The 24,654-nt window shown below is 51.9% G+C and overlaps 1 protein-coding gene across 1 annotated transcript; it reads left to right on the top strand.

The window, feature by feature from the left end:
* The first annotated feature begins 13,542 nt into the window (after positions 1-13,542).
* Positions 13,543-23,989, top strand: PKLR (pyruvate kinase L/R). The gene is made up of 11 exons (XM_040998576.1): positions 13,543-13,658; positions 14,688-14,870; positions 19,023-19,114; positions 19,244-19,375; positions 19,499-19,685; positions 19,930-20,200; positions 20,320-20,470; positions 20,822-20,974; positions 21,059-21,225; positions 23,101-23,282; positions 23,826-23,989. The coding sequence occupies exons 1-11, from the start codon at positions 13,559-13,561 to the stop codon at positions 23,930-23,932; spliced, it is 1,725 nt and encodes a 574-aa protein (XP_040854510.1). The 5' UTR covers positions 13,543-13,558; the 3' UTR covers positions 23,933-23,989.
* Positions 23,990-24,654: the final 665 nt, after the last annotated feature.

Genomic DNA, 24,654 nt, shown 5'->3' with positions numbered 1-24,654 from the left:
TCTGAATCTCCCTCCGCTGGTAGAAGAAGCAAAGCGTTTAGACTACAACTCCCGGCATGCCGGAGGAGGGACAGAACCAGCGCGATCTAACGTGGGCCGGCGGGGCGGAGCCGAGCCGCGTTGATTGGGTGCTGGCCCTCGTGTGAGCATGGGGTCTCCGGCGGACGACCAATGGGCGGCTGGGACGGGCTGTCAGGCGGATGGACGCACGCCCCGCCCGGGGGCGGTAGTGGGACCTGGAGCCTGCGGACGGCCTACGCCGTCGCCCTGCCTCCTGGCTGGCTGTCACCTAACTCTACGCTCCCATTTGCAGTGTTTCTGTGAGGCCCCTTTGGTAAAATTCCAAAGATCAACTTTGACGTTTATTAGTTCTCCAACTTAGGAAAAACATTTACTAGTGCTGATTCTCAGTCCATTTGACTTCTGGCTTTCCTCATCTGTTGCATGTGGACAGAATCATGAGGTAATGGATATAAAATGCCTGAAGACTGTAAACGAGGCCCCCCTCAGCAGGGTTTTGAAGCCAACTGGCTTTCACCACGTTGGCCCTTTCCCCATGAACCCTCCAGAATCCTCAGAACCCTGGGGCACATCTGACAACGTCAGCGCTGACTGCACCCCAGAACTTGTGCTATCCCTGAAGGAGCAGGTGAGAATCCAATGCTAGCCACGTTTGTTTAAAAAAGTTAAAAGACAAATTCCTACACCTCATAGACCAGGTGGGCATCTCAAAAGAGGCTGTTTTTCTCTTTGTTCTTGTGTTTGTTTTTATTATGATTTATTTGAAATGAAAAATTACAAAGAAAAGGACAGATACAACTTCCATACGCTGGTTCACTCCTCAAATGGTCACATAGGGCTAGAGCTGAGTCGCTCTGAAGCCAAGAGCTCAGCACTTCTTGCAGGTCTCCTGTGAGGGTGCAAAGGCCCAGGGACTTGGACCATCTTTTGCTGCTTTCCCAGAACAAAGGTAGGGAACTGAATGGAAAGTGCAGCAGCCAGGACACGAACTGGCACCATAAATATAGGTTGAATGTACAACTCCATGATGCCAGTCCTCCCAGACTGGTATTTTTATGGACATGATATAAATCATCCATTTCTTCTTCCCTCCAACTTCTCATGGAAAGTGTGTGTTGGAGGGGAGGGGTTCTAGATGCAGAATTCCCCTAAACAAATCCCTCTGGATGACACTGACCATCTAGGTTCTTACCTAATGGAGGAGCAAGTGACTCCTTCAGTCCAGTGATTACGACCTTGTCGAGTTCTTTCTCGGGTTGCCATCGAAGGTGGCAGCTCTCTGCTGGACATCGTGGGCACACTCAGACCTCTGGGGAAGCTCAAGATGGTCAAAAAGAGGGCCAAGAAGTTCATTCCACAGTAGTCAGACCAGAATGTCAAGATGAAGGTTAACTGGATTAAGTCCAGAGGTATTAACAAGAGGGTGAAAAGATTCAAGGGTCAGACCTTGATGCTCAACATCAACAGAAGCAACAAGAAAGTAAAGCGTGAGCCTGGTGCAGTAACCTAGTGGATTTGCCTTGCACACACTGGGATCCTATATGGGTGCCAGTTTGTGTTCCTGCAGCCCACTCCCCGTCCAGATTCCTGCTTGTGGCCTGGGAAAGCAGAAGAGGACGGCCCAAAGCACTGGGACCCTGCACCTTCATGGGAGACCCAGAAGAAGTTCCTGGCTCCTAGCCTCAGATTGGCTCAGCTCCAGCTTTGCAGCCACTTGGTAAGTGAATCAGTGGATGGAAGATCCTCTTTGCCTCTCCTCTGTATATCTGACTTTCCAATAATAATAATATTATTAATAATAAAAAGTAAAGCACAGGCCTTTCAGTGTTGTTGGGTGGCCCTGGTGTACATTGCAGTGCCATGGTGGACAGAGCAGCCTGGCTGGCCATACCAGTCACCAGGCCCTGAGCCATGCTGAGCAGAGAGGAAAATGAATAGGCAGCGTGTGTGCACACTTTATTTGCTTTTGAATAAAAGATTTAAAACTGAAAAAAAAGTACCTACCTTATTGGATCAACTATATCATTCTCTCAAGTCAGTGAATTCCATTTGATAAAAAACAGGCAAGGACAACCTAAGCAAGGAGAGACAGAAGCTGGGTCCTGCTTTCAAAATGTGTTTCTTCTTTCTAACGTACATGAATTTATTTTCTTTAAAAATTCTCATTTTCGGGGCCCAGCGCTATGGCACAGTGGTTAAGGTCCTTGCCTTGCACACCCAGGGATCCCATATGGGCGCCGCTTCTATCTCAGCAGCCCCGCTTCCCTTCCAGCTCCCTGCCTGTGGTCTGGGAAAGCAGTCGAGGACGGCCCAAAGCTTTGGGACCCTGCACCCACGTGGGAGACCCGGAAAAGGCTCCTGGCTTTGGATCGGCATAGCATCGGCCCGTTGCGCTCACTTGGGGAGTGAATCATCGGATGGAAAATCTTCCTCTCTGTCTTTCCTCTCTGTATATCCGCCTTACAAATAAAAATAATAGTAATAATAATAAATCTTTAAAAAAAATTCTCATTTTCAGGCCTGGTGTGATGGCTCAATTGATTAATCATCCCCCTTCAAGTAGTGAGATCCCAAATGGGTGCCAGTTTGTCTCCTGGCTGCTCCACTTCCCATTCTGCTCCTTGCTTGTAATTTGGCACAGCAGAAGAGGATGGTCCAAAGCCTTGAGACCCTGCATCTGCATGGGAGACCCAGAGGAAGCTCTTGGATCCTGGCTCATGGCTTCAGATCGGTTCAATTCCTGCCTTTGTGGCCACTTGGGGAGGGAGTGAACTAGTGGATGGAAGCTCTTTTTCTCTCTCTCTTTCTGTAGATCTGTCTTTCCAATGAAAATAAATAAATTTCAAACAAAAAAATGCTGCACATATTGGCACAAACTAAGCTGATAGCAGGCCTGGTGGAGGTTATTGGGGTTACTCCGACTAGGCTGTCGTTCCCACTGGTGTGCATGAGGGCCAAGTGTATTGTAGACTGAGCTGGCCAAGTCACGGTATCCATTGATTTGCATATATGATGGAGCTGGGAATGGAACTGACACAGCAGAAGTTAACACCAGTGTTTGTGTAGGCTGATGTGGGTGACAGACTGAGCCAGATTCTGCACTGGCTGACACACACAGGAGTTAGGTCTGGGGTCATTTCTGGTGAGATTTTTTTGGTAACAACCCCCAACTAAACTGTTGGGAATAGACCAAGGGAAAATCACGTGATCTGTAGTCTGACCATGGAGTGCATGTGTCAGAATTGAGCCTTCTCAATTGCTGAAGCCTGTGCATGCCCAAACGCACATGGGGGACATGACAGATCATTGAGGCATGAAGGGCAGAACAAGTTAGAAAATCTTCCAGCCAAGCTTTAACTGCAAGTATTGGATAAGTGGAAACTCTAAGGTGGACTATGTCAGCAAATGGACTTTGGAAGAATTTCCTCAACCTTGGAGTATCAAAATCAAAAGCATCTCAGAACTATTAAAACCACTTAAGCAGTACCCTTGGAACAGGCTCCACATTAAGGAGCCTGGAATGACATCAGGTGGTCGTCCCCTGTTCCCAGGTACTGATGCAGTTATGCTACTGGGGAGAAGCACTATTTCATTCTCTACTCCCTTCCTCCAGATACAGGAAAAAAAAAAATTGAAGCAATTGTCTCATCCGCTCCCCCTCAGCCACCCGTTCCTCAACTCTTCCTACCCTGATCAGTGGTCCACGTGGATGTTCATCTTTCACAACAATGTAAACATCATCAAAAATAAATCCTCCACAAGCTTTTCCAAACAATAGAAAGAGAGGCAATCCTTCCAAACTCTTTATATGAAGCCAATATCACTTTAATACCAAAGCCAGATAAACAACAGAAAAAGAGAACTACAGACCAATACCCTTGATGAAAAAGATGCCCACCCGGTGGACGTCTCTACAACCACCTGAATGCAGCTCCACCTTCTTTTGCATGGACACCGGACCACCCTGCATTGCATCCATCCAAGCATTGCTTGCTACTGTGAGACTGGCCTTTTACTCAATGTGAGCTTGGAGGTTAATGTCAATAATAACGTCTTGCAAAAGGGCCTTCTATTATTCCTACTGTCTTGGTTGTCCCCATTGACCTTAAGCTAATCAAGGGACCTATATTTAGGCCTTCATTCTTTCCTCATTCTTTAGACTCCCCTTTTCTTTGTGATACAAGATTGAGTTGTAGGATAAGAATTGTAGCAGGGGGCCTGGCGCGATGGCGCAGTGGTTAAGGTCCTTGCCTTGCACGCCCAGGGATCCCATATGGGCACTAGTTCTAGTCCCGGCAGCCCCGCTTCCCATCTAGCTCCCTGCCTGTGGCCCAGGAAAGCAGTCGAGGATGGCCCAAAGCTTTGGGACCCTGCACCCGCGTGGGAGACCTGGAAGAGGCTCCTGGCTTCAGATCGGCATAGCATCGGCCGTTGCGCTCACTTGGGGAATGACTCATCGGACAGAGGATCTTCCTATTTGTCTCTCCTCTCTGTATATCCGCCTTTCCAATAAAAATAAGATAAATCTTTAAATATACATATAACTAAATAAATAAATTTTAAAAAGAAGAAAGAGGACCTAGCGCGGTAGCCTAGCAGCTAAAGCCCTCACCTTGCATGCGCCAGGATCCCACATGGGTACTTGTTCATATCCCAGCAGCCTATTTCCCATCCAACTCCCTGCTTGTAGCCTGGGAAAGCAATCGAGGATGGTCAAAGCTTTGGGGACGTTGCACCCGCATAGGAAATCCAGAAGACTCCAGACTCCTGGCTTCGGATCATCTCAGCTCCAACTGTTGTGGCTACTTGGGAGTGAATCAATGGAGGACAATCTTCCTGTGACCTCCTTTCTGTATATCTGATTTTCCAAAAACATTTAAATAAATCTTTTAAAAAGTTAATTTGACCCTCTTAGACACACAGACTACCCAGTTGCCATAACAGACACCTGAAATTCCAAACCAGCTAGAATATAAAAGATTTTTGTTGTTATGGAAGAAAAGTCATTACATATGAAGCTATTTGCTTTCAGGCCCAGCAGCGTGGCCTAGCAGGTAAAGTCCTCACCTTGAACGCCCCGGGATCCCATACGGGCGCTGGTTCTAATCCCAGCAGCCCCACCTCCCATCCAGCTCCCTGCCTGTGGCCTGGGAAAGCAATAGAGGACGGCCCAAAGCCTTGGGACCCTGTACCCACGTGGGATACCCGGAAGAAGTTCCTAGATCCTGGCTCCGGATTGGCACAGCATAGGCCGTTGCGCTCACTTAGAGAGTGAATCATCAGACTGTCTCTCCTCCTCTCTGTATATCTGCCTTTCCAATAAAAATAAATAAAGGCTATTTGCTTTCACCACTGTAATTCAGCATTATGCTGGGAAGTTCTAACTGGAGTAATCCAATAATAAAAAAAAAAAAAAGAAAGACAAATTGGAAAAGAAGTAAAAAGCTTCTGTTCACACATGACATAATCTAATATATAGAATCCCAAAATAAAGTTACTAGGGTTGTTAAATTCAGCAAAGTATCAGCTGCAAGAACATGAAAAATCAGTAGTGCTTCTAAAGCCTTCAATGCAAAACTTAACAATAAATAAATAATTCTATTTGTGGTATTGTCTCAAGTAATAAAATACTTAGGAATAAATTTAACCAAGAAGTGAAAGACTTCTACATTGAAAACTACAAAGCATTGCTGAAAAAAAGATAGAGAGCCTGGCACAGTAGCCTAGTGCTAAATCCTTGCCTTAAATCTGCTGGGATCTGATGTGGGTGTCAGTTCTAATCCTGGCTGCCCCACTTCCCATCCAGCTCCCTGCCTGCAGCCCGGGAAAGCAGTCAAGGATGGCCTAGGGACTTGGGACCCTGCACCCATGTGGGAGACCTAGAAGCTCCTGCCTCCTGGCTTCGGATCAGCTCAACTCTAGCTGTTGCAGCCGCCTGGGGAGTGAACCATCGGATGGAAGATCTTCTCCTCTGTCTCTCCTCCTCTCTGTATATCTGCCTTTGCAATAAAAATAAATAAATCTTCAAAAAAAAAAAAAAAAAGAATTCCTGATCTTAGAACGGCTCAGCTCTGGCTGTTGCACCCACTAGCGTGTGAACCATCAGACAGATCTTTCTGTCTCTCCCTCTCTCTCTGTAAAATTTGCCTTTCAGATAAAAATAAATAAAAATTTAAATTCTTAGCTGTTAAAACTACATCCTAAATTGCTTTTAGATGAAACATTATTTTAGTATTATTATTTTTAAAATATTTATTTATTTTTGGCCTGGTGCTAGAGCTCAATTGGCTAATCTCCCCCTTACAAGCACTGGGATCCCATATGGGTGCCAATTTGTGTCCCAGGTCCTCCACTTCCCTTCCAGCTCTCTGCTTGTGGCCTGGGAAAGCAGTAGAGAATGGCCCAAAGCCTTGGGACCCTGTGCCTGCGTGGGAGACCCAGAAGAAGCTCCTGGCTCCTGGCTTTGAATGGGCTCAGCTCAGGCCATTATGACTGTTTGGGGAATTGAATTAGCAGCTGGAAGATCTTTCTCTCTGTCTCTTCTTTCTGGAAATCTACCTTTCCAATAAAAACAAATAAATCTGAAAATGGGAGAGATTTATTTCTTTATTTTGAAAGACTTACACAGGGGTCAGGGCTGAGCCATCTGAAACTAGGAGGCAGGAGCTTCTTCCAAGTGTCCCGTGTGCATGCAGGGACCCAAACTCTTAGACCATCCCCCTGCTGCCTTCCCTAGCACATCAGCAGGAAGCTGGATTGAAAGAGGGCCCAGCTGGCATGTAGGTGTTGCAGGTGAAGGCTTAATTTGCCACAGCACAACACCATCCCTGAGGGAATGTTGTTCAATTTGGGGATCTGATTTAAAATATTTCATAGCTGGTGAGGTGGCACCTGAGAGATGACTACAGGAGACACAGGTGCTTTGGAAGCCTAAGCATTTAGAAGCAAAAAAAAAAAGCCACAAAAAAGAGTTTTGATTGCTCGGGGCATTAGCTTGTGACAAGCCAAGTCTAAGGGGGCCCCTCACAATACTTGTCCTGAGTGTGTGATTATTTTGCTTGGGATACAGCTTAAATTGTAATGTCTATAGATATCCAAATGACCCTTGGCAAAACAAAGATTTCCCACCCTGTTCAATAAACAAAAACCAAAAGCTTAAAAAAAATTGTAATGTCATTCTTACTCTTTTTGGAAAGGCAGATATACAGAGAGAAGAAGAGACAGAGAGGAAGATTTTCTGTCTCATGGTTCACTCTTCAAGTGGCCGGAGCTGAGCCTATCCAAAGCCAGGAGCCAGGAGCTTCTTCTGGGTCTCCCACGTGGGTGCAGGGTCCCAAGGGCCATCCTTGGGCCATCCTTGACTGCTTTTCTAGGCCACAAGTAGGGAGCTAGATGGGAAGTGGTGCTGCCAGGATTAGACCTGGCGCCCATATGGGATGCTGGGTCGTCAAAAGTGAGGACTTTAGCCACAAGGCTATCATGGGGGCCCAGAATGTCATTCCTTTTTTTTTTTTTTTTTTAAGATTTATTTTTATTATTTTTTCATTGGAAAGGTGGATATACAGAGAGGAGAGACAGAGAGGAAGATCTTCCGTCCGATGATTCACTCCCCAAGTGAGCGCAATGGTCGATACTATGCCAATCCAAAGCCAGGAGCCTCTTCCGGGTCTCCCACATGGGTACTGGGTCCGAAGGCTTTGGGCCGTCCTCCACTGCTTTCCCAGGCCACAAGCAGGGAGCTGGAAGGGAAGCGGGGCTGCCGGGATTAGAACCGGCGCCCATATGGGATCCCTGGGCGTGCAAGGCGAGGACCTTAACTACTGCGCCACCGCGCCGGGCCCTGTCATTCCTTTTTATGGCTGGATAACACTCTGATTCTGGAGGCTAGGCTAGCAAGCTGGAACACAGCCTGGGTAGAGGAAAGTGCCGTGAGGTACACTGCACCTGTGGGGCAGATGTAGTTGCCTGGGAAGCAGCCCAGGATTTTGCTATATGAAGTTTGGCCCACATCCTCCCAGAACTTTACAGGTACTCCTAGCCTTTCCTCCATACCTCTATCAGGAGTGCATCCCACACCAATCCCCTCTGCCCGGTACCAAGTGGGCTCCCCCAACTGATCATGGTGGACCATTAAACCTTGGGAGGAATCTAACCTCTTTCTTTTTTTTTTTTTTATTGACTTTTTTTTTTATTGAAAAGGAAGATTTATTGAAAGAAGGAGAAACAGAGAAAGATGCCTCAGTCACTAGTTAGTTCCTCCCCAAATGGCCACAACAGCAGAGCTGAGCCAATCTAAGCCAGGAGCCAGGATCTTCTTCCGGATTTTCTACACAGGAGCTGGGCACAAGGATTTGGGCCATCCACTGCTGCTTTCTAGGCCACAGACAGGGAACTGATGGGAAGTAAAGCAGCTGGGAACACGAAATAGAGCCTATGTGGAATGCCAGTCCTTGGAGGTGAAAGATCAGCCAGTTGAACCATTGTGCCAGCCCCAGACTTCACCTATTCCACACCCAGGAAGCCCTTTGTGCAGGAGGAGGGTGGAGGGAAGGGGGAGAAATAGCAGGAAGAACTGGACTCTGTTTCCTAATAAGCCCCAAACACAATGCAGGATGGGTTCTCTGCTCTCAGTTCTTCGCCAAGAGCCCTCAAGGCCTCTACTAACTTTTGCATCCTTATTGGTCTCATTTTGTGTGGCTGGGCACTCTCAGATTCTACCGGAGAGGCCCCTGTCCGTTTTGACAGGTTCCCATACTTCAGTCAACCTTGGCAACTTATTCGCCACTATTCTCTGTGTCACATCTGACTTGTTCTCTTTCAGTCTTTTTTTTTTTAGAGATTCATTTATTTTGTGGCCTGGCACAGTAGACTAGCGGCTAAAGTCCTTGCGTTGCATGCACTGGGATCCATATGGGCGCCAGTTCTAATCCCGGCAACCTGCTTCACATCCAGCTCCCTGCCTGTAGCCTGGGAAAGCAGTCATGGATGGCCCAAAGTCTTGGGACCCTGCACTCACGTGGGAGACTCAGAAGAAACTCCTGGCTCCTGGCTTTGGATTGGCACAGCTGCAGCCATTGTAGCTGCTTGGTGAGTGAACCATCGGACGGAAGATCTTTCTCTGTCTCTCCCCTTCTCTGTGTTTCTGACTTTCCAATAAAAATAAGAAGTAAATATTTTAAAAAATATATAAAATATTTTATTTTATTTTTAAACCGTTTAAATAGTTGAGACGAATTCATGCCCATGTGGGTCTCCGGTTAGGGTGGGGATGGTAGAGGTATGGAGGAAGGTGGGTGAAACAAACATTTCAGTTCTTTTTTTTTTTCTCTTGTATCCTCTTCGGGGAAGGGGAGGGGACCACTCCTTGCTTTCAAACTACATCAACACTTAGGGATTGGGACAGTCATTTGATGAGGCCTTAGACACCCCAATGTGGGGAAGTGTTCCAAGGGTGTTACGTAAGTGCTTTTAATAGCTCTGAGACATTGTTGGCTTTGTTGCAGCAGGGCTGGTAAAGTCTTTCCAAGGTCTATTGGCTAATCAACTCCACCTTAGTGCCTTCACCATGTGCCTGTAGACCCAGGAACATGTTGCAAAGCTTGGCTAGGAGAATGGTCCAACTTGTTCTGCTTTCCATCTTCTGATGAGGCATTCAACATCCTCTGCTTGCCTAGATGAGTTGGCTGCCATGTCCCCTGTGTACATCCAGACATTGTCCACTGCACAGGCATCAGCAACTGAGGAGGCCCAGCAAGGGAGGTCCCCAAATTCTTCTCCCAGGTCTGCTTCCAACCTATATCTCACCCGTGCCCATGGGTGCCACTGCCCTGCTTGGCATGGTCCATCCTCAGTCCTGTTCTTTGCATGTGCTGGGCAGTGCTGCAGCCCCGTCCAGCCTCTCCCAGCTCCAGCTCCTACAAGTGTCAGGTGTGTTCCATGGTCCAGCCTGGCACACTCCATCACCACCCTCAGCTCTCTGCACAAACTGGCAGGTGCTACATAGTCCCACAGAGGTGAGTCCACATCTCCCCTTAAGAATCTGCTTCCAGATCCAGTTCTCTCACGTTCTGGTGGGTGCTGTGGCCCATCCTAATGTGTCCCCTGCCTACCCCCTCCCTGCTCTGTGCCCCTTTCCCACTGTCTGCTAAGGCACGCCTGAGAGGTGGCAGGTGATGAGGTCTGCCCTCGGCCCCTGTCACCTACATGGGAGACCAAGGTGGACTGCCCTGCTCCTGGCTTTAACCTGGCTCAGGCGACATTTGAAGCGTGCACAGCAAGCAGATAGGAGATGTCTCTGTGTTGCTTTAAGTTCTTAAAAAAAAAAAAAAAAGTAAAAGGGAGATCTCTCACAAGGGCGTGGGGTGGTGTGGGATATCGTATCCAGGGATATGCTCAGGAATCTGGTCCGGGGCTGGGGGAGCAGAGGGGCGGCGCAGGGTTTGCCCCTGGCTGGCACCTGAGGCCTCGCACACGTCGTGTGGGTGCAGGAACGAACTTCCCACCCCCACCCCGGCACCCTAACTAGTGCGATCAGAGGGGATGCACCCTACGTGCGCGCTGGGAACGGTCCATGTTCCGTGCCCTCACTGTGCTTCCACGAACTGACGATATCGCGGGGGCGCCCTTCCGGAGGGTCATTATCGACCTCGGCAGAGGACCAAACGGACACGGCTGGCCTCCTCCGCCCTGCCAGGGCCCCGCCGGCTGCAGCTCTTGGGCGCCCCAGGCGGTCCCCTGGTGGCCGGCCTGGGCGTGGCCTGCTTGGGTGGGGGACTGTGTGCGTCTGCGCCTGGTGGACGCTGTTGCGTGTCACAGAGGGCGTGTGTGTGTGCGTGTGTGTGCGCGCGCGCGCGCGCGCACGCATTGGCCTACCCAGCGCCTGGCTGTGTGCCTCTTCTCGCTCCTACTGACCCAGAGTCAGCCAGACGTCTGGCCTCTGTAGCCTGATGTCAGGTCAAGGCCCCTGTCCCTTAGCCGGGTAGGGCGAGGACTACTCCAGGGCACCTGGCTACTCCCCTGTTTCTTGTTTGGCATGCAGATCCTGCACCGGGGTTTGCTGTCCTCCCACCTTGTCCCACCGTGCTCTCCAACCCCTGGGACCCAAGACCTGGGTCCCCCAGTCCCTGAACTCTTTGAATATGCCTCCCCATGTTAAGCTTTGTCTTTATTCTGTCCCGTGTATGTAGCAGGCCAAGGACACTCCTAGGACACCCCAGAGGGCCCTGCTGCAGTGGCCGCCCTCTCTGTCCCTCCACCCCAGGGCTGGTGGCCAGAGCGCAGCTCTCCCATCTCTGGGCACCCAAGGGCTTCCTTCCTCAGGGCCTTAGCACTCACCACTCTCCCCTCCCATACTTGTTCTGCTGGCTCTTTCTCATCCTTCCCATTTCAGTCATCACCTGGAAGAGGCAGGTGTTTGGGCCAGCAGTGAAGAGGCCCGCCTACCAGGGCTGGCGAGCTGAGACGAGCTGAGACGCCGCCCAAGAAGCCACATGCCACATCAGGGTGCTGGGTTGAATTCAGACTGCTAATGAACTTGAGAAGGTAACAGAAGATGGCTCATGTACTTGGATCCCTGTCAACTATCTTGGAGACTAGGATGGAGGTCCTTGCCCCTAGATCCAGACTGGCCCTGGCTGTTAGGGCCATTTGGAGGGTGAACTAACAGGTAGAAGAGTGAGGGCTCTTTTAAGGAAACAAAGCAAAACAAAAACAAACCAACAAAAAAGGATTTGCTATCAGTGTTCAGTGCCACCCAGAGCTCCTGAATCCATCTTCCTGTTAAATGCAAACCTGGGGAGACAGCAATGATGGCTCAAGTAAGTTAGAGTTCCTGCCACCCACATGGGAGGCCTGATTGAGTACCTGGCTCCTGGCCCAGCCCAGTGGTTGTAGACATGAGGGAAGTGAGCCAGCAGGTGAATGGGTGTTCTCTGTCTTTTGTAACTAAATGAATAGGGGCTGGCATTGTGGCACAGCAGGTGAAGACACCACCTGTATTGCCTGCATCCCTTATGGGTGCCAGTTTGAGTCCTGGTTGTTCCACTTCCAAGCCAGCTCCCTGCTAATGCACCAGGGAAAAGCAGCAGAAGATGGTCCACCTGTATTGAAGACTTGGAAGAAGCTCCTGCTCCTGGCCCAGCCCTGGCCTTTCTGGCTATCTGGAGATTGAACCAGTGGGTGGAAGCTATCTCTCTCTCTCTCTCACTCTGCCTTTCTAATAATTAACTGGGGCACGGTTCCATGGCCTAGTGGCTAAAGTCCTCACCTTGAACGCGCCGGGATCCCATATGGGCGCTGGTTCTAATCCCAGCAGCTCCACTTCCCATCCAGCTCCCTGCTTGTGGCCTGGGAAAGCAGTCAAGGACGGCCCAAAGCCTTGGGACCCTGCACCCATGTGGGAGACCTGGAAGAAGTTCCTGGATCCTGGCTTCGGATCGGCATAGTATCGACCCGTTGCGCTCACTTGGAGAGTGAATCATCGGACGGAAGATCTTTCTGTCTCTCCTCCTCTCTGTATATATGACTTTCCAATAAAAATAAAAAATAAAAATAATAATAAAAATAATTAACTGAATCTTTAAATGTACACCATATTCTCTCCCCCTCCTGACTTGTCATCCGTTGCTTCATAACACTTATACAAAGCTTGCAGCTGTATATTTCTATGACTTAGTTATCATTTTCCCTCACCATCCCTGTGTCCTCAGGGCTTGACACAGAGGAGGGTGAATGGGCAAGGGATCCCCAAAGGTAGGATGACTGGGGTGTTGTCCAGGTCTCTTCACAGCTGGAGCAAGCTGCAAAGTGAAGGCAGAGGAGTGCCCATAGGGGAGCACCCCAAACCCTCCTGTGGGGCATGAAGCAAAGACACCCAGCAAGAGGGAACTTCCATATACAGGGAGCTGCCCTGAGGTCTCATGGCAGGTGGCAAAGGCCAAAACCCATCCGGTTGGGTGTGTCTGCAGTGAGGGGCTCTGTGAGAGTTCAAAGGCCATGGCCACAGTCAGCATGCTCTTTGAGCACTTCAGAAATCATCTAGAAACCTGTATCAATGCCTGACACTGCTCACGGCCCCAGCTTGGGTTCAAGTCCACAGGAATAGACTAGTGGGGTCAGTGTGACCCAGGCTGCTGCCTTTGCAGGAGCAAAATGTGGAAGAGAACCCAGGGCGTGGGCTGCACTCGCCTCCCCGTCCCCGGGATCCCCTTCCTTTTCTGAAAGTGGGCCCAGACTCACAGAAGTATGACCTCTGTCAAGTACAAAGAAGACATTGTGGTCCCTGGTGTCCAACCACAGAAGCAGCAGCTCTGGTCAAGTGTATGAGCAACGTGACTCCCCTGGGAAGGAGGACGGGTATCAGACAGAGGAAGCAGGGTGGGGGAGCAGCAAGTGGGCAGACCTGGGGGAGGGACCGAGTGTGGGGACGGGGCTGCCTGCTGGGTGTGCCCCTGTGCTATTCTCTGGCTCCCTTAGATAAGACCATCAGTTTTGTGAGCAAACCCTCCCGCTTTGCAGGTCCCAGTTCCACATCGGGAACATGTCAGTGCAGGAGGACACACCACCCCTGCCGCTGTGGTCATGGGTCTCTAAGTCCCAAAAAGACTTAGCCAAATCCTTCCTGATTGGGGCTCCAGGAGGTAAGGGGCAAGCAGCGCGTGCACATGGAAGCCTAGGGGGCAATGAGGGCAGGAATCTGGAGTAGGGGTAGAGGGGACTCCCACTACTGTAGGAGGCTTTGGGGGATCCAGGTCTGTGAGAGGCTCCCCTGCTATAAATTCTGGACCCTGGTCAAGGCGTCTTGTCCCAGGACTCACAGGCAAGCCAGAGATGAGGCTGCCGCATGGGTGCCACGGGGCACTCCTGTGGCTGCTGGACTCTGGCCCTTGGCATACAGGGCTGCCGCTGCCGGCAAAGACACTAGTGACACTTTAACTAGTCTCCAGGCCCAAACTCCCCCCTTCTGCTGCCCTGCCCAGCCAGGCTTCTATCTCTGACAGCCTCACACTGCCAAGCAGACCTGCAGAGGCTGCAAAGTGTGCTAGTTGCATGGAAGGTGCGCCTGGGGACCAGGCTTCTTGGGGGTGGGCTGCTCAAGGGATTGCAACACCTGGGCCTAGAGGGGAGTGCTAAGATGGGCTGGGGGAACCTAGAGAAGGTGGTGGGGAACAGGTAGCTGGAGGGGAAGAAGGAAAGGGGAACCTTGAGAGAGCAGCTAGGGGGTTCTGAATGTGCACAATGAGGAGACCCCTGTGGGGCTTGGCATCAGGAGGGCTGAGGCTGTGGGGAGCAGGCAGCTGAAGACCGGAGTTGGAGGAGTTAGCACAACTTCATGGCCAAGAACTGCAGCCCAGAGGCAGACTGAAGCTTGGATTGCAGCCCTTCTGTCAGAAGCTGTATGATCTGGGGGTGATTTACTGCATCCCTATCAGCCTCTGCTTCCTTGTCTGTAAAATGGGACTGAGTCCCAAGTGCTTTAGGGGAAGTGCCTGGTAGGATGCTGGTGTTAGTGTATTGTGAGCCTGTGATGCTTAGCTCCCCGGAACCACTCCGGGTATGCCCCGGTGCACAGGGAAGGACCAAGAAGTCTGCAGGGAGGCAAATGCGCAGAGGAAAGGCAGGCAGCCCCTCCTCACAGCCCCTGATCTTCTATGTCCCCGCCACCACAGGACCAGCTGGGTACCTGCGGCGAGCCAGTGTAGCCCAGCTCACCCAGGAGCTGGGCACGACCTTTTTCCAGCAGCAGCAACTACCGGCAGCCATGGCAGACACCTTCCTGGAACACCTCTGCCTGCTGGACATTGACTCAGAGCCCGTGGCTGCCCGTAGCACCAGCATCATCGCCACCATCGGTAAGCACTGTCCCAGCCCCCACATGAGGGATCCCTGGGCGTGGTGGAGGGGAGTTGATTCTGAAGGCGTTCCCTTACCGTTGTCTCCTTGTAGATGTCTCTGTTTGGCCCTGGCTGAGGCCATTCATTCAACAGCTGTGAGTGGAGTACTTGCTCATCAGGGTTGGAGCCCTGAGGGTGGCGCTCTTTCTCTCTCTCTCGCTCTCTATCTCTCTCTCTCTCTCTCTCTCTCTCTCTCTCTCTCTCTCTCTCTCTCTCACACACACACACACACACACACACACACACACACGTTCCCTGGAGGAACTGACAGTTTAGTTGGGTGGGGCAATAAGTAATAAACAATAAATGATTAAACAGTAAATCATTTAGCATGTTAGAAAGTGATGCTATGAGGAAAAAAAGAAAATAGAATGTGGTAAGAGACTTCATGGGGTGCTGAAGGGGAGGAGAGTGGTTGCTGCCCCTAAATAGCAATCAAGGTCCCTGTTATTAGGGAAATGAAGCCTGAGCAGAGAGTCAAGGAGACAGGAGAGGGAAGAATCAGACATAATGGGGCAGGGCGCATACCGGGAGGTGGGGGCAGACAGAGCAAGGAAGCCAGAGCAGCAAGAAATTGTTTCAGGGTAGAGGGGCAGGAAGATGGGTTCAAGTGCAGCCTCTTAAATATTTATTTATTTCATTTGATTTGAAAGGTAGTGGTGGAGAGTGGGAGAGGGGAGAAAGAGTGACCTGCTGTACAGGCCCCTCACTCCAAATTCCTGAACAGCTGGGATAGAAACAGGAGCCAGGAACTCCAGCAGGGTTTCCCACATGGAAGGCAAGCACCCCAAGCTCTTGGGCCACCACCTGCTGCCTCCTGGGGGTGTGCCTTAGCAGGCAGCTGACTCCGAGGCAGAGTCGCTGCAGCTAGAACCAAGCACGGTGAAGTGGGCTGCGGGTGTCCCCAGAGGAGACATAACCACAGCATCAGCAAGCATCCTCCATCAGTGCATCTTTGCACTTTCAGAATGTGAGTCGGAGGTAGGAGGGGGGTGGTGCTGTGGCGAAGTGGGCTGGGCCTCCACCCATAGCACCAACATCCCATAAAGTCAATGGTAAGAAAAAAAAAAGAAAGAAAGTAAATATGACATATAGTCACTGATTTCAGTCTTGGACACTACTTCCAATATGGCTCCCCATTGATGACCTGGGAAGGTGGTGGAGGATGGGCCCCTGCACCCACATGGAAGGTTGGAAGGAGACTCCTGGCTGCTGGCTTCAGACTGGCGCAGCTCTGGCCGTGGCAGACATTTAGGGAGTAAAGCAGCAGGTAGAGGATCTCTCTCTGTCTCTTGCTGTGTGACCCTTGCCTTTCAGATAAAATAATAACACTAATAAAGGGGGACTCCCCCACAATGGTTTGAATTGTGTCCCCCTCCAAAGGAAACAGACCTACAGCACAGGGGGCAGGCAAGCTGAGGCTTCCATTCTGGGAGAATCACCCTGGCTGCTGGATTGAAAATAGTTTGGAGGGGGGCGGGGGCGAGGGCCAGGGCAGAAGCGGCTGCTGCAGTATTTCTGTCTCGGCCCAAGTGGTGGCCGCGGAGGTGGTGAGAAGTGGTCAGATCCTGCATGTGGTCTGAAGGGAGAGCTGCCAGCAGGCCCTGATGGAGCAGATCTGCTTGAGGTGTGGGCGAAGAAGCAGGGAGGCCAGGCTGACTGCAAGGCTTTTAGTCTGAGGGCCCGGGAGGATGCTTTAGCAGGTGGTGGGACACTTTGTGGGGAGATCAGGAGTGTGTTAGGACGTGCTGAGTTTGCAAAGCATGGGAAACATCTAGAAGGGATATGGAATAGGCGGGCAGAGCTGCAGCTCTGGGCTTGGGAGCAAGGTCTGGGTTGGAGCTGGAAATCTGGGAGCTGCCTGAGTGGAGGTGGTGTCTCAGCCACAAGGCCAGGGAAACTCTGCAGGAGAGTACAGGTGGGATGCTGCAGCCAATGGGAAATGAGCCAGAGAATGGAAACTGTCATTCTATATTTGAAATAAATAAAACATTGCATTTTTTAAAAATTAATTTATTTGTTATTGGAAAAGGTAAATTCACACAGAGAAGGAGAGACAGACAGATCTTCCATCCTCTGGTTTACTTCTCAAGTAGCTACAAAGGCCAGAGCTAAGCTGATCTGAACCCAGGAGCTTCTTCTGGGTCTCCCACGTGGGCACAGGGTTCCAAGGCTTTGGGCCATCCTCCACTGCTTTGCTAGGCCACAAGCTGGATGGGAAGTAGAGCAGCCGAGACACGTATCAGCACACAAATGCGATTCTGGCAGATACAGGGTAAGGATTTAGCCACTAGGGTATCGTGCCAGGTCCTGCATATTTTTAATACAAAAAAAATTAAACCCTCATATTTAGCCACCAACCCAGGGTTTCTTGATGACCTTGACCAGGGGCAATTAGGAGAAATAGGCCAACATGTGCCTGGAAGAGGTTCAGGGGAGAATGAGTAGAGGGGGAGTGGAGGCAGCAGGTCCAGGTGACTCCTGCAAGCAGGTGTGCTGCTGAGCAAAGAACAAAGACTAGGGTGGTGGCAGAGCAAGGTGGCACTGTGGCATGGCAGGTCGACCAAGAGACGCTGATGTCCTGTGTCAGAATACAGATTCCAGTTTCTGCTACTCGCTTCCCGTTCAGCTTCCTGCTAACGCACCTAGGAAAGCAGCTGGAGGTGGCTAAGTGCTTGGGCCCCTGTACCTACGTGGGAGACCCGGATGGCGTTCCCAGTTCCTAGATTAGAGCTTGTCTAGATCTAACTGTTGCGGCCATTTGGGGGAGGGAATCAGAGGATGAAAGAGCTCTCTCTTTGTCTTACTTTCTCTCTGCTGCCTTTTCAAATACATTAGTGAAATTAAAATAACTTGGCCTGGCACGGTAGCCTAGCAGGTAAAGTCCTCGCCTTGGACATGCCAGGATCCCATATGGGCACAGGTTCTAACCCCTGCAGCCTCACTTCCCAACCAGCTCCCTGCTTGTGACCTGGGAAAGCAGTAGAGGACGGCCCAAAGCCTTGGGACCCTGCACCCGTGTGGGAGACCTGTAGGAGGTTCCTGCCTCTTGGCTTCAGATTGTTGCAACTCTGGCCATTGTGGTCACTTGGGGAGTGAATCATCGGATGAAAGATCTTCCTCTCTTTCTCTTTTCCTCTCTGTATATCTGACTTTGCAATGAAAATAAATTAATTAATTAATGGAAAGAACCAGGACTGGAACGGATGAAAAATAGCAGCAGGCTTACATGTGGCTGGGAAAGATACAAGAAAAAGAAAAAAAAAAGAAAGCAGTGGAGGTCTGCAAGGCCCAAGAATGGCCTGTTGTGGTAGCCTAGTGGCTAAATCCTCACTTTGCATGTGGCAGGATTCCATATGGGCACCGGTTCATATCCCAGATGCTCCACTTCCCTTCCAGCTCCCTGCATGTGGCCTAGGAAAGCAGTCAGGGACAGCCCAAAGCCTTGAAACCCTGTGCCTATGTGGGAGACCTGGAAGAAGCTCCTGGCTTCAGATCAGCTCAACTCTCGCTGTTATGGCCACTTGGGAAATGTAGCAGTAGGCAAAAGATCTTTCTCTCTGTCTCTTCTCTTCTCTGTATAACTGCCTTTCCAATAAAAATAAAATAAAGTAAAATAAATGTTCAGAAAGAAAGAAAGATGGGTGGAGGAGGCAGGATCAGCATGTGGAGGCAGCCTTATACAGTTTAGAGGCGGTTACAAGAGAGACAACTGCCATCTGCTGGTTCACTCCCCAAATGACCTCAATGGCTAGGTCCCAGCCACAAGCCAGGAGCTTCATCCAGGTCTCTCAGGTGGGTGCAGGGTCCCAAGGCTTTGGGTTATCCTCTACTGCTTTCCCAGGCAGATTAGCAGATAGCTGGATGGGAAGTAGAACAGCTGGAGCTCTAACCAGAGATACCACTGCTGCACCGCCCCAGTCTGCCCCTAACCTGCAACACTTTGCCAAGTTACCTCAGGCCTTGCAGGGGACACCACTTCCAGGAATCCCACAGTATTGCCTCCCCATGGAGAGGGAAAGGGAGGCTGTGTGACCTGCGAGCAGGGGTTGAGCAGGGCGGCCATGAGTTTGTCACCCAGGTTTGGGTGAGTACCATCTCGGGTTACAGGGCCAGCATCTCGCTCTGTGGAGCGCCTCAAGGAGATGATCAAAGCTGGGATGAACATCGCCCGACTCAACTTCTCCCACGGCTCCCATGAGGTGTGGGGCAAGGAGGGGTTGGAGATGGAGGGGATGTGGGTGGGGCTCCCGCGGAGGCCCCCAAATCCTAGGCACCTGGCCCTCAAATTCACGGTCGGTTCCCCCTCTCCACCTATCCCTCGCTCCCAGTACCACGCTGAGTCCATCGCCAACATCCGGGAGGCAGTGGAGAGCTTTGCGACGTCTCCACTCAGCTACCGGCCGGTGGCCATCGCCCTGGATACCAAGGGACCTGAGATCCGCACTGGAGTCCTGCAGGGGGTGAGAGGCCGCCTGGCAGCACCGAGTCCGTGAGGAGAAAGGGCTGCAGAGTCTGGGCGAGGGGCAGGACTGGGGCGCTAGGTTCCAGGCTCACATCCTTGTCCCACTGCGCTTCTCCTCTAGGGCCCTGAGGCCGAGGTGGAGCTGGTGAAGGGTTCCCAGGTGCTGGTGACTGTGGACCCGGCCTTCCAGACTCGGGGGGACGCGAGCACCGTGTGGGTGGACTACCCCAACATCAGCCGTGTCGTGGCAGTCGGGGGCCGTATCTACATTGACGACGGGCTCATCTCGCTTGTGGTGCAGAAAATCGGTGCGCACGTCCTCCTGCCCTCACCATTCCCCAGGCAGGCGCACCTTCCACCCGTCCCTGGGGTCCCCCAGTGGTGGAACACCGGGGGCAATCACCCTGGGTGGCAGGAGGCCCCCCATAGCCATTCGGTGCGAGGAGGGGTCCCTGAGCGAGGACGGGGAGAACCTGACCTCACTGTCATCAGAACCAGGCTGGGACCCCGTCGGCCGCCTGACTGGAAGCCGCTTCCATTGTGTGCTTGCAGGCCCAGAGGGGCTGGTGACCCTGGTGGAGAACGGCGGCTTCCTGGGCAGCAGAAAGGGTGTGAACTTGCCAGGCGCGGAGGTGGACCTGCCTGGGCTGTCGGAACAAGACATCAAGGACCTGCGCTTTGGGGTGGAGCAGGGCGTGGACATCGTGTTTGCCTCTTTCGTTCGCAAAGCCAGCGACGTGGCTGCTGTGCGCGCTGCTCTGGGGCCCGAAGGACTAGGCATCAAGATCATCAGCAAAATCGAGAATCACGAAGGCGTCAAGAAGTGAGCTTTGCTCTTTGTCTCATGAGACCCTAGCTGCACCCCACTACCAGCTCTTCCTCTTCTCTCCCAGCGTGTCTCTTAGCTCTGCCTGAACCCTGAATCCCCTATGCCTCGCTCAGGCTTGATGAAATCTTGGAGGTGAGCGATGGCATCATGGTGGCACGTGGCGACCTGGGCATTGAGATTCCGGCTGAGAAGGTCTTCCTGGCCCAGAAGATGATGATCGGGCGCTGCAACTTGGCGGGCAAACCTGTTGTTTGTGCCACACAGGTGTGCTGCAGGAAGCCGGTGGCGGGGGGGGCAGGGGTGGAGGAGTAGGTTGGGAGTGGTCCTGCAGAGAGAAGGCTGAGAGTGGGTTCCCCCTCCCACCGAGACCCAGGGCACTCTTGGCTGTACAGTCAGCAGAGTGAGGCAGAAATGTGCTGTGACCCCCTCGCCCCATCAGCAGGTGAATAAATCTAGCCAAGGGTACCCACTGACTGTGGGGCTGTGACCCTAGCTGTCAGGGCTCTCTCAGAGTGTACATGGCAGAGAAGTAGCTTGGGCAGGGTTCCTGATTCATCTGGCATCCTTTGTGTTCCCCCCAACCTTGCTCCTTGCTGCCTACCCACCTCCTGTCAGATGCTAGAGAGCATGATCACCAAGCCCCGGCCAACACGGGCAGAGACGAGCGATGTGGCCAACGCTGTGCTGGATGGGGCCGACTGCATCATGCTGTCCGGAGAGACGGCCAAGGGCAAGTTCCCCGTGGAGGCTGTCAAGATGCAGCATGCGGTACGCAACTCCACACCAGAGGCAAAAACTCCTTCTGGGTTGCCATGACCCTTCCCAGGCACCTGACTTCTTGGCATCTTGCAGATTGCCCGTGAGGCAGAGGCTGCTGTGTACCACCGGCAACTGTTCGAGGAGCTACGCAGGGCGGCACCTCTGAGCCGCGATCCCACTGAGGTCACGGCCATCGGCGCTGTGGAGGCTGCCTTCAAGTGCTGTGCTGCTGCCATCATTGTGCTGACAACAACTGGCCGGTGAGGAGACCCTGGCCTGGCACAGACAAGACTGGGGGGCTGGGGTCAGGGGAGGTGGAGTAAGAAGAGTGGTGGCTCTCAGATCTGGAGGCTGGGAGAGAGGTTGGTCTTGGAATGCTGCCAGTATGCTCCAGCAGGCTGCAGGGAGGTGGCGGCCTCAACAGGTGTACTGCTTCAAGGCTGTTTGGGCTCCTAGAACTTAGAGCAAGTGCATCAGAGCCTTCTGAGGCTGAGGGGCCGGGAAAGGCCCTGGAGGGCTGAGTGCAAGTCTGCTGTCCCTGAGTCTTGCTTGGGTTCACAGTGAGGTGTCACGTGATCGCTGTGGCACTAGGAGCACTAACAGACATCAGTACTGTTATGGAGGTTAAGGATTGTGCAAATGTATATTCTCAGTAGGGCCAGGAGCTTCCTATTGGGCAGGGTCCCAAGGATTTGGGCCATCCTCCACTGCTTTCCCAGGCCAAAAAACAGAGAGTTGGATCAAAAGTGGAGCAGTTGAGTCACAGACTGGTATTCATATGGGATGCTGGCATCACAGAGTGGAGGATTTAGCTGGTGAGCCACCACATCAGTCCCAACTTTATTTATCCTGTAGATTTGTTTGAAAGAATGGCACACACAGTGTAATCTTATCTGCTGGTTCATTCCCCAAATGTCCACAACTGGCTTGGATGATCCAAGTAGAAGTCACTGGGTCTCCTATGTGGGTGGCTGACGTCATGTACTTCAAGTACAGGCCCATCTGCTGCTGTCTCCCTGCTGTGTTTAGGAGGAGGCCAGAGGGGAAGCAGAGCAGTCAGGACTCATGGACACTCCTATAAGGGAGGTGGGCATGCCCAGTGGGGGCTTAGCTGGGCCCATCACAACACCTACCACTAATAACCTATTTTGCATGAGTTTACTTATTTTTCTTAGCAGAAAGCTGGGATCCGAAGCAGAGCCAGGTGTGGGTGTTTGGCATAGCAAGTTAAGCCACCATTTGAAATTCTTGTATTCTATATCAGATTGACAGTTTGAGTCCCAGCTGCTGTGCTTACCACCAGCTTGCTGCTAATACACCTAGAAAGGCAGTGGAAACCAGTCCAAATGTTTGTCTACTAATGTGCAAAACTGGGATGGAGTTCCTGGATCCTGCCTTCAGCTTGGTCCAATCCTGGCTGATTGCAGGCATTTGGGAAGTGAACCAAAGGATGGAAGATCTCTGTTTCTTCCTCCATTTCTATCACTCTGCCCTTCAAATAAATAAACAAATAGATATATAAGTCTTTAAAAAAAAAAAAAGACTATTTTGGATGCCCTCCTCCCATAACAGCATGCTGGATTCAGATCTAGGTTCTGCTTCCATTCCAGCTTCCTGCTAATGCACACCCGGGAAGCAGCAGGTGGTGGTTCAAGTACCTGCCATTCACAGGGAGACCTGGGCTGAGTTTCCAGCTCTTGCCTTTGGCCTGGCCCAGCCCTAGTTGCTTGGAACATCTGGGGGAGTGAACCAACAGATAGATCTCTCTTTCTCCCTTATAGTTCAGATAAAAAAAATAAATTAGTGATTTTTTTAAAACTGAAAAACATGCATAACCAGAATTTGAACCCAGTTATTCTGATGTGGGGTCCCAAGTGGCATCTTAATTGCTGTTGCCAAATACCTGTCTGTCCTTCTCCATGTCTTTTCCCCCCTCCTTATCTTATTTGCTGTATCCTTGCAATTTCATATCCTCCTTGTGTGGCAGGAAGGGCTCACAGTGAGAAACACCAGACCCAGAGAAACTTGCACAGCACAACAGCTTGTTGGCAAGGCCTGGAACCAGCCACGGGGCCCTGGTTCACCGGCCCCCCTGCCCTTCCACTGCCTGGGCTAACCTTGCCTGCCTCCCGCAGCTCAGCCCAGCTCCTGTCCCGGTATCGCCCTCGGGCCGCAGTCATTGCTGTCACCCGCTCTGCCCAGGCTGCCCGCCAGGTCCACCTGTGCCGGGGTGTGTTCCCCTTGCTGTACCGGGAACCCCCTGAAGCTGTGTGGGCAGACGATGTGGACCGCCGAGTGCAATTTGGCATCGAAAGCGGTAAGCCATCCAGTTCTTCCTTCATCCTTGGTCTGGCATCCATCAGTTCCTCCATGCAGCCTCCCACTGCTACTTGAAGAGGAGGGTGTCATGTTAAGGAAAGAGAGGAACCAGGAGGTGGGAGGAGAGATGGGACTATCCAGATGTTGCCCAGCTGCTGTCCCTGCACAGGGCTAAAGCCTGGTGTCAATAGCATCATGAGCCAGAGGCAAAGGCAGGGGCGGTTGGGGGAGAACTTAATGCACAGCACCCCCACCTCCAGCTGGAACTAAAATCAGACAATCTGGCAAGCTCAAGCCTGACCTCTCTCAGCCTGGCCACTCAGGGGGCCAGGCTTGCTGCTTAGCAACAGCACACCCCGTGCCCGCCCACGATCGGTAACAGCCGCTTTGATTTGCCTCACTGGTGCTGGGCACTGTTGTCTGCTGCAAGCCACCACACCTGTGGTCAGTTTCCTCCATGGGGCCCTGGAGGAATGGAGGCAGGTGACCGGCTCTCAGAATGGACTTGGCCTGGGGCCCTCATGTTCTTCTCCTCCTCCAGGAAAGCTCCGTGGCTTTATCCATGTTGGGGACCTGGTGATTGTGGTGACTGGTTGGCGACCTGGCTCAGGATATACCAACATCATGCGGGTGCTGAGCGTATCCTGAGATGCACCTCTGTTCTCTGACCCGAACCACCCCTGCACCCCATGCCATCTTCCTCCCTGGCCCCTCAGCTGCCCACACAGCCTGGCCTCTGCCCTCCCCACCTGTCATCCAGCCCCAGTCCCTGGCGCCCTTCCCTCCTGCATGTCACACAGGACCCCGAAATCTGTGTCTGATCCCACACTGGCCACCCAGCAGCACCAGTGGCCCTTGGGGCATCCAATCCGCTCAACTGGCTCCTAAGATTCCCTAAGCCTTTAATCCCAGCCTGGCTGATTAATTCTCTCCCCCTACTCCTCCTGTCTCTGGGGAGTTGAAGATAGGGCAGCCAGGGCAGTCTTGTCCACGGTCTCCATAGAACCACTATTTAAAAATAGTTCATGTCTGTGTTCTCATGTGTGCCGACATTTCCTTGTGTGGTCCTCATAAGGAGTACCATCGCCTCCTGACAGCCTCACAACCAGGGCAGACCACTCTTCTGCTGTGACTAACAGTGACATCACAGAACCAGCTTGAGGGGACGCTGGGGTAGACGGATGCCCGAGGAGAGCTGTGTAGGCCCCCTCACGCCTTGCTGGCTCACATATCCTGGTACTTCACCTCCTGCAACCAGGGATGCCTGCGTGTCCACGGGGTCCCCTGCCCCTACCACACACACATCAGCAGCCAAAGTGAGTGTCTCTATTTTCTTTTTAAACCCAGCTGTTCGGGAGTGATTATAAAAC

This window comes from Ochotona curzoniae, unplaced genomic scaffold (genome assembly GCF_017591425.1).
Source record: "Ochotona curzoniae isolate NIBS_2020 unplaced genomic scaffold, NIBS_Ocur_1.0 scaffold_1037, whole genome shotgun sequence".
Taxonomy (NCBI): Eukaryota; Metazoa; Chordata; class Mammalia; order Lagomorpha; family Ochotonidae; genus Ochotona; species Ochotona curzoniae.
The sequence above is the reverse complement of the archived record's forward strand: the minus strand, read 5'-3'. Positions and strand labels throughout refer to the sequence as shown.

Coding starts and splice junctions, on each gene's coding strand:
- PKLR (XM_040998576.1), top strand. CDS start 13,559: ATGTCAGTGCAGGAGGACACACCACCCCTGCCGCTGTGGTCATGGGTC. Junction 20,975..21,058: donor CTGTCAAGATGCAGCATGCG/GTACGCAACTCC, acceptor GGCATCTTGCAG/ATTGCCCGTGAGGCAGAGGC. Junction 21,226..23,100: donor GTGCTGACAACAACTGGCCG/GTGAGGAGACCC, acceptor TGCCTCCCGCAG/CTCAGCCCAGCTCCTGTCCC.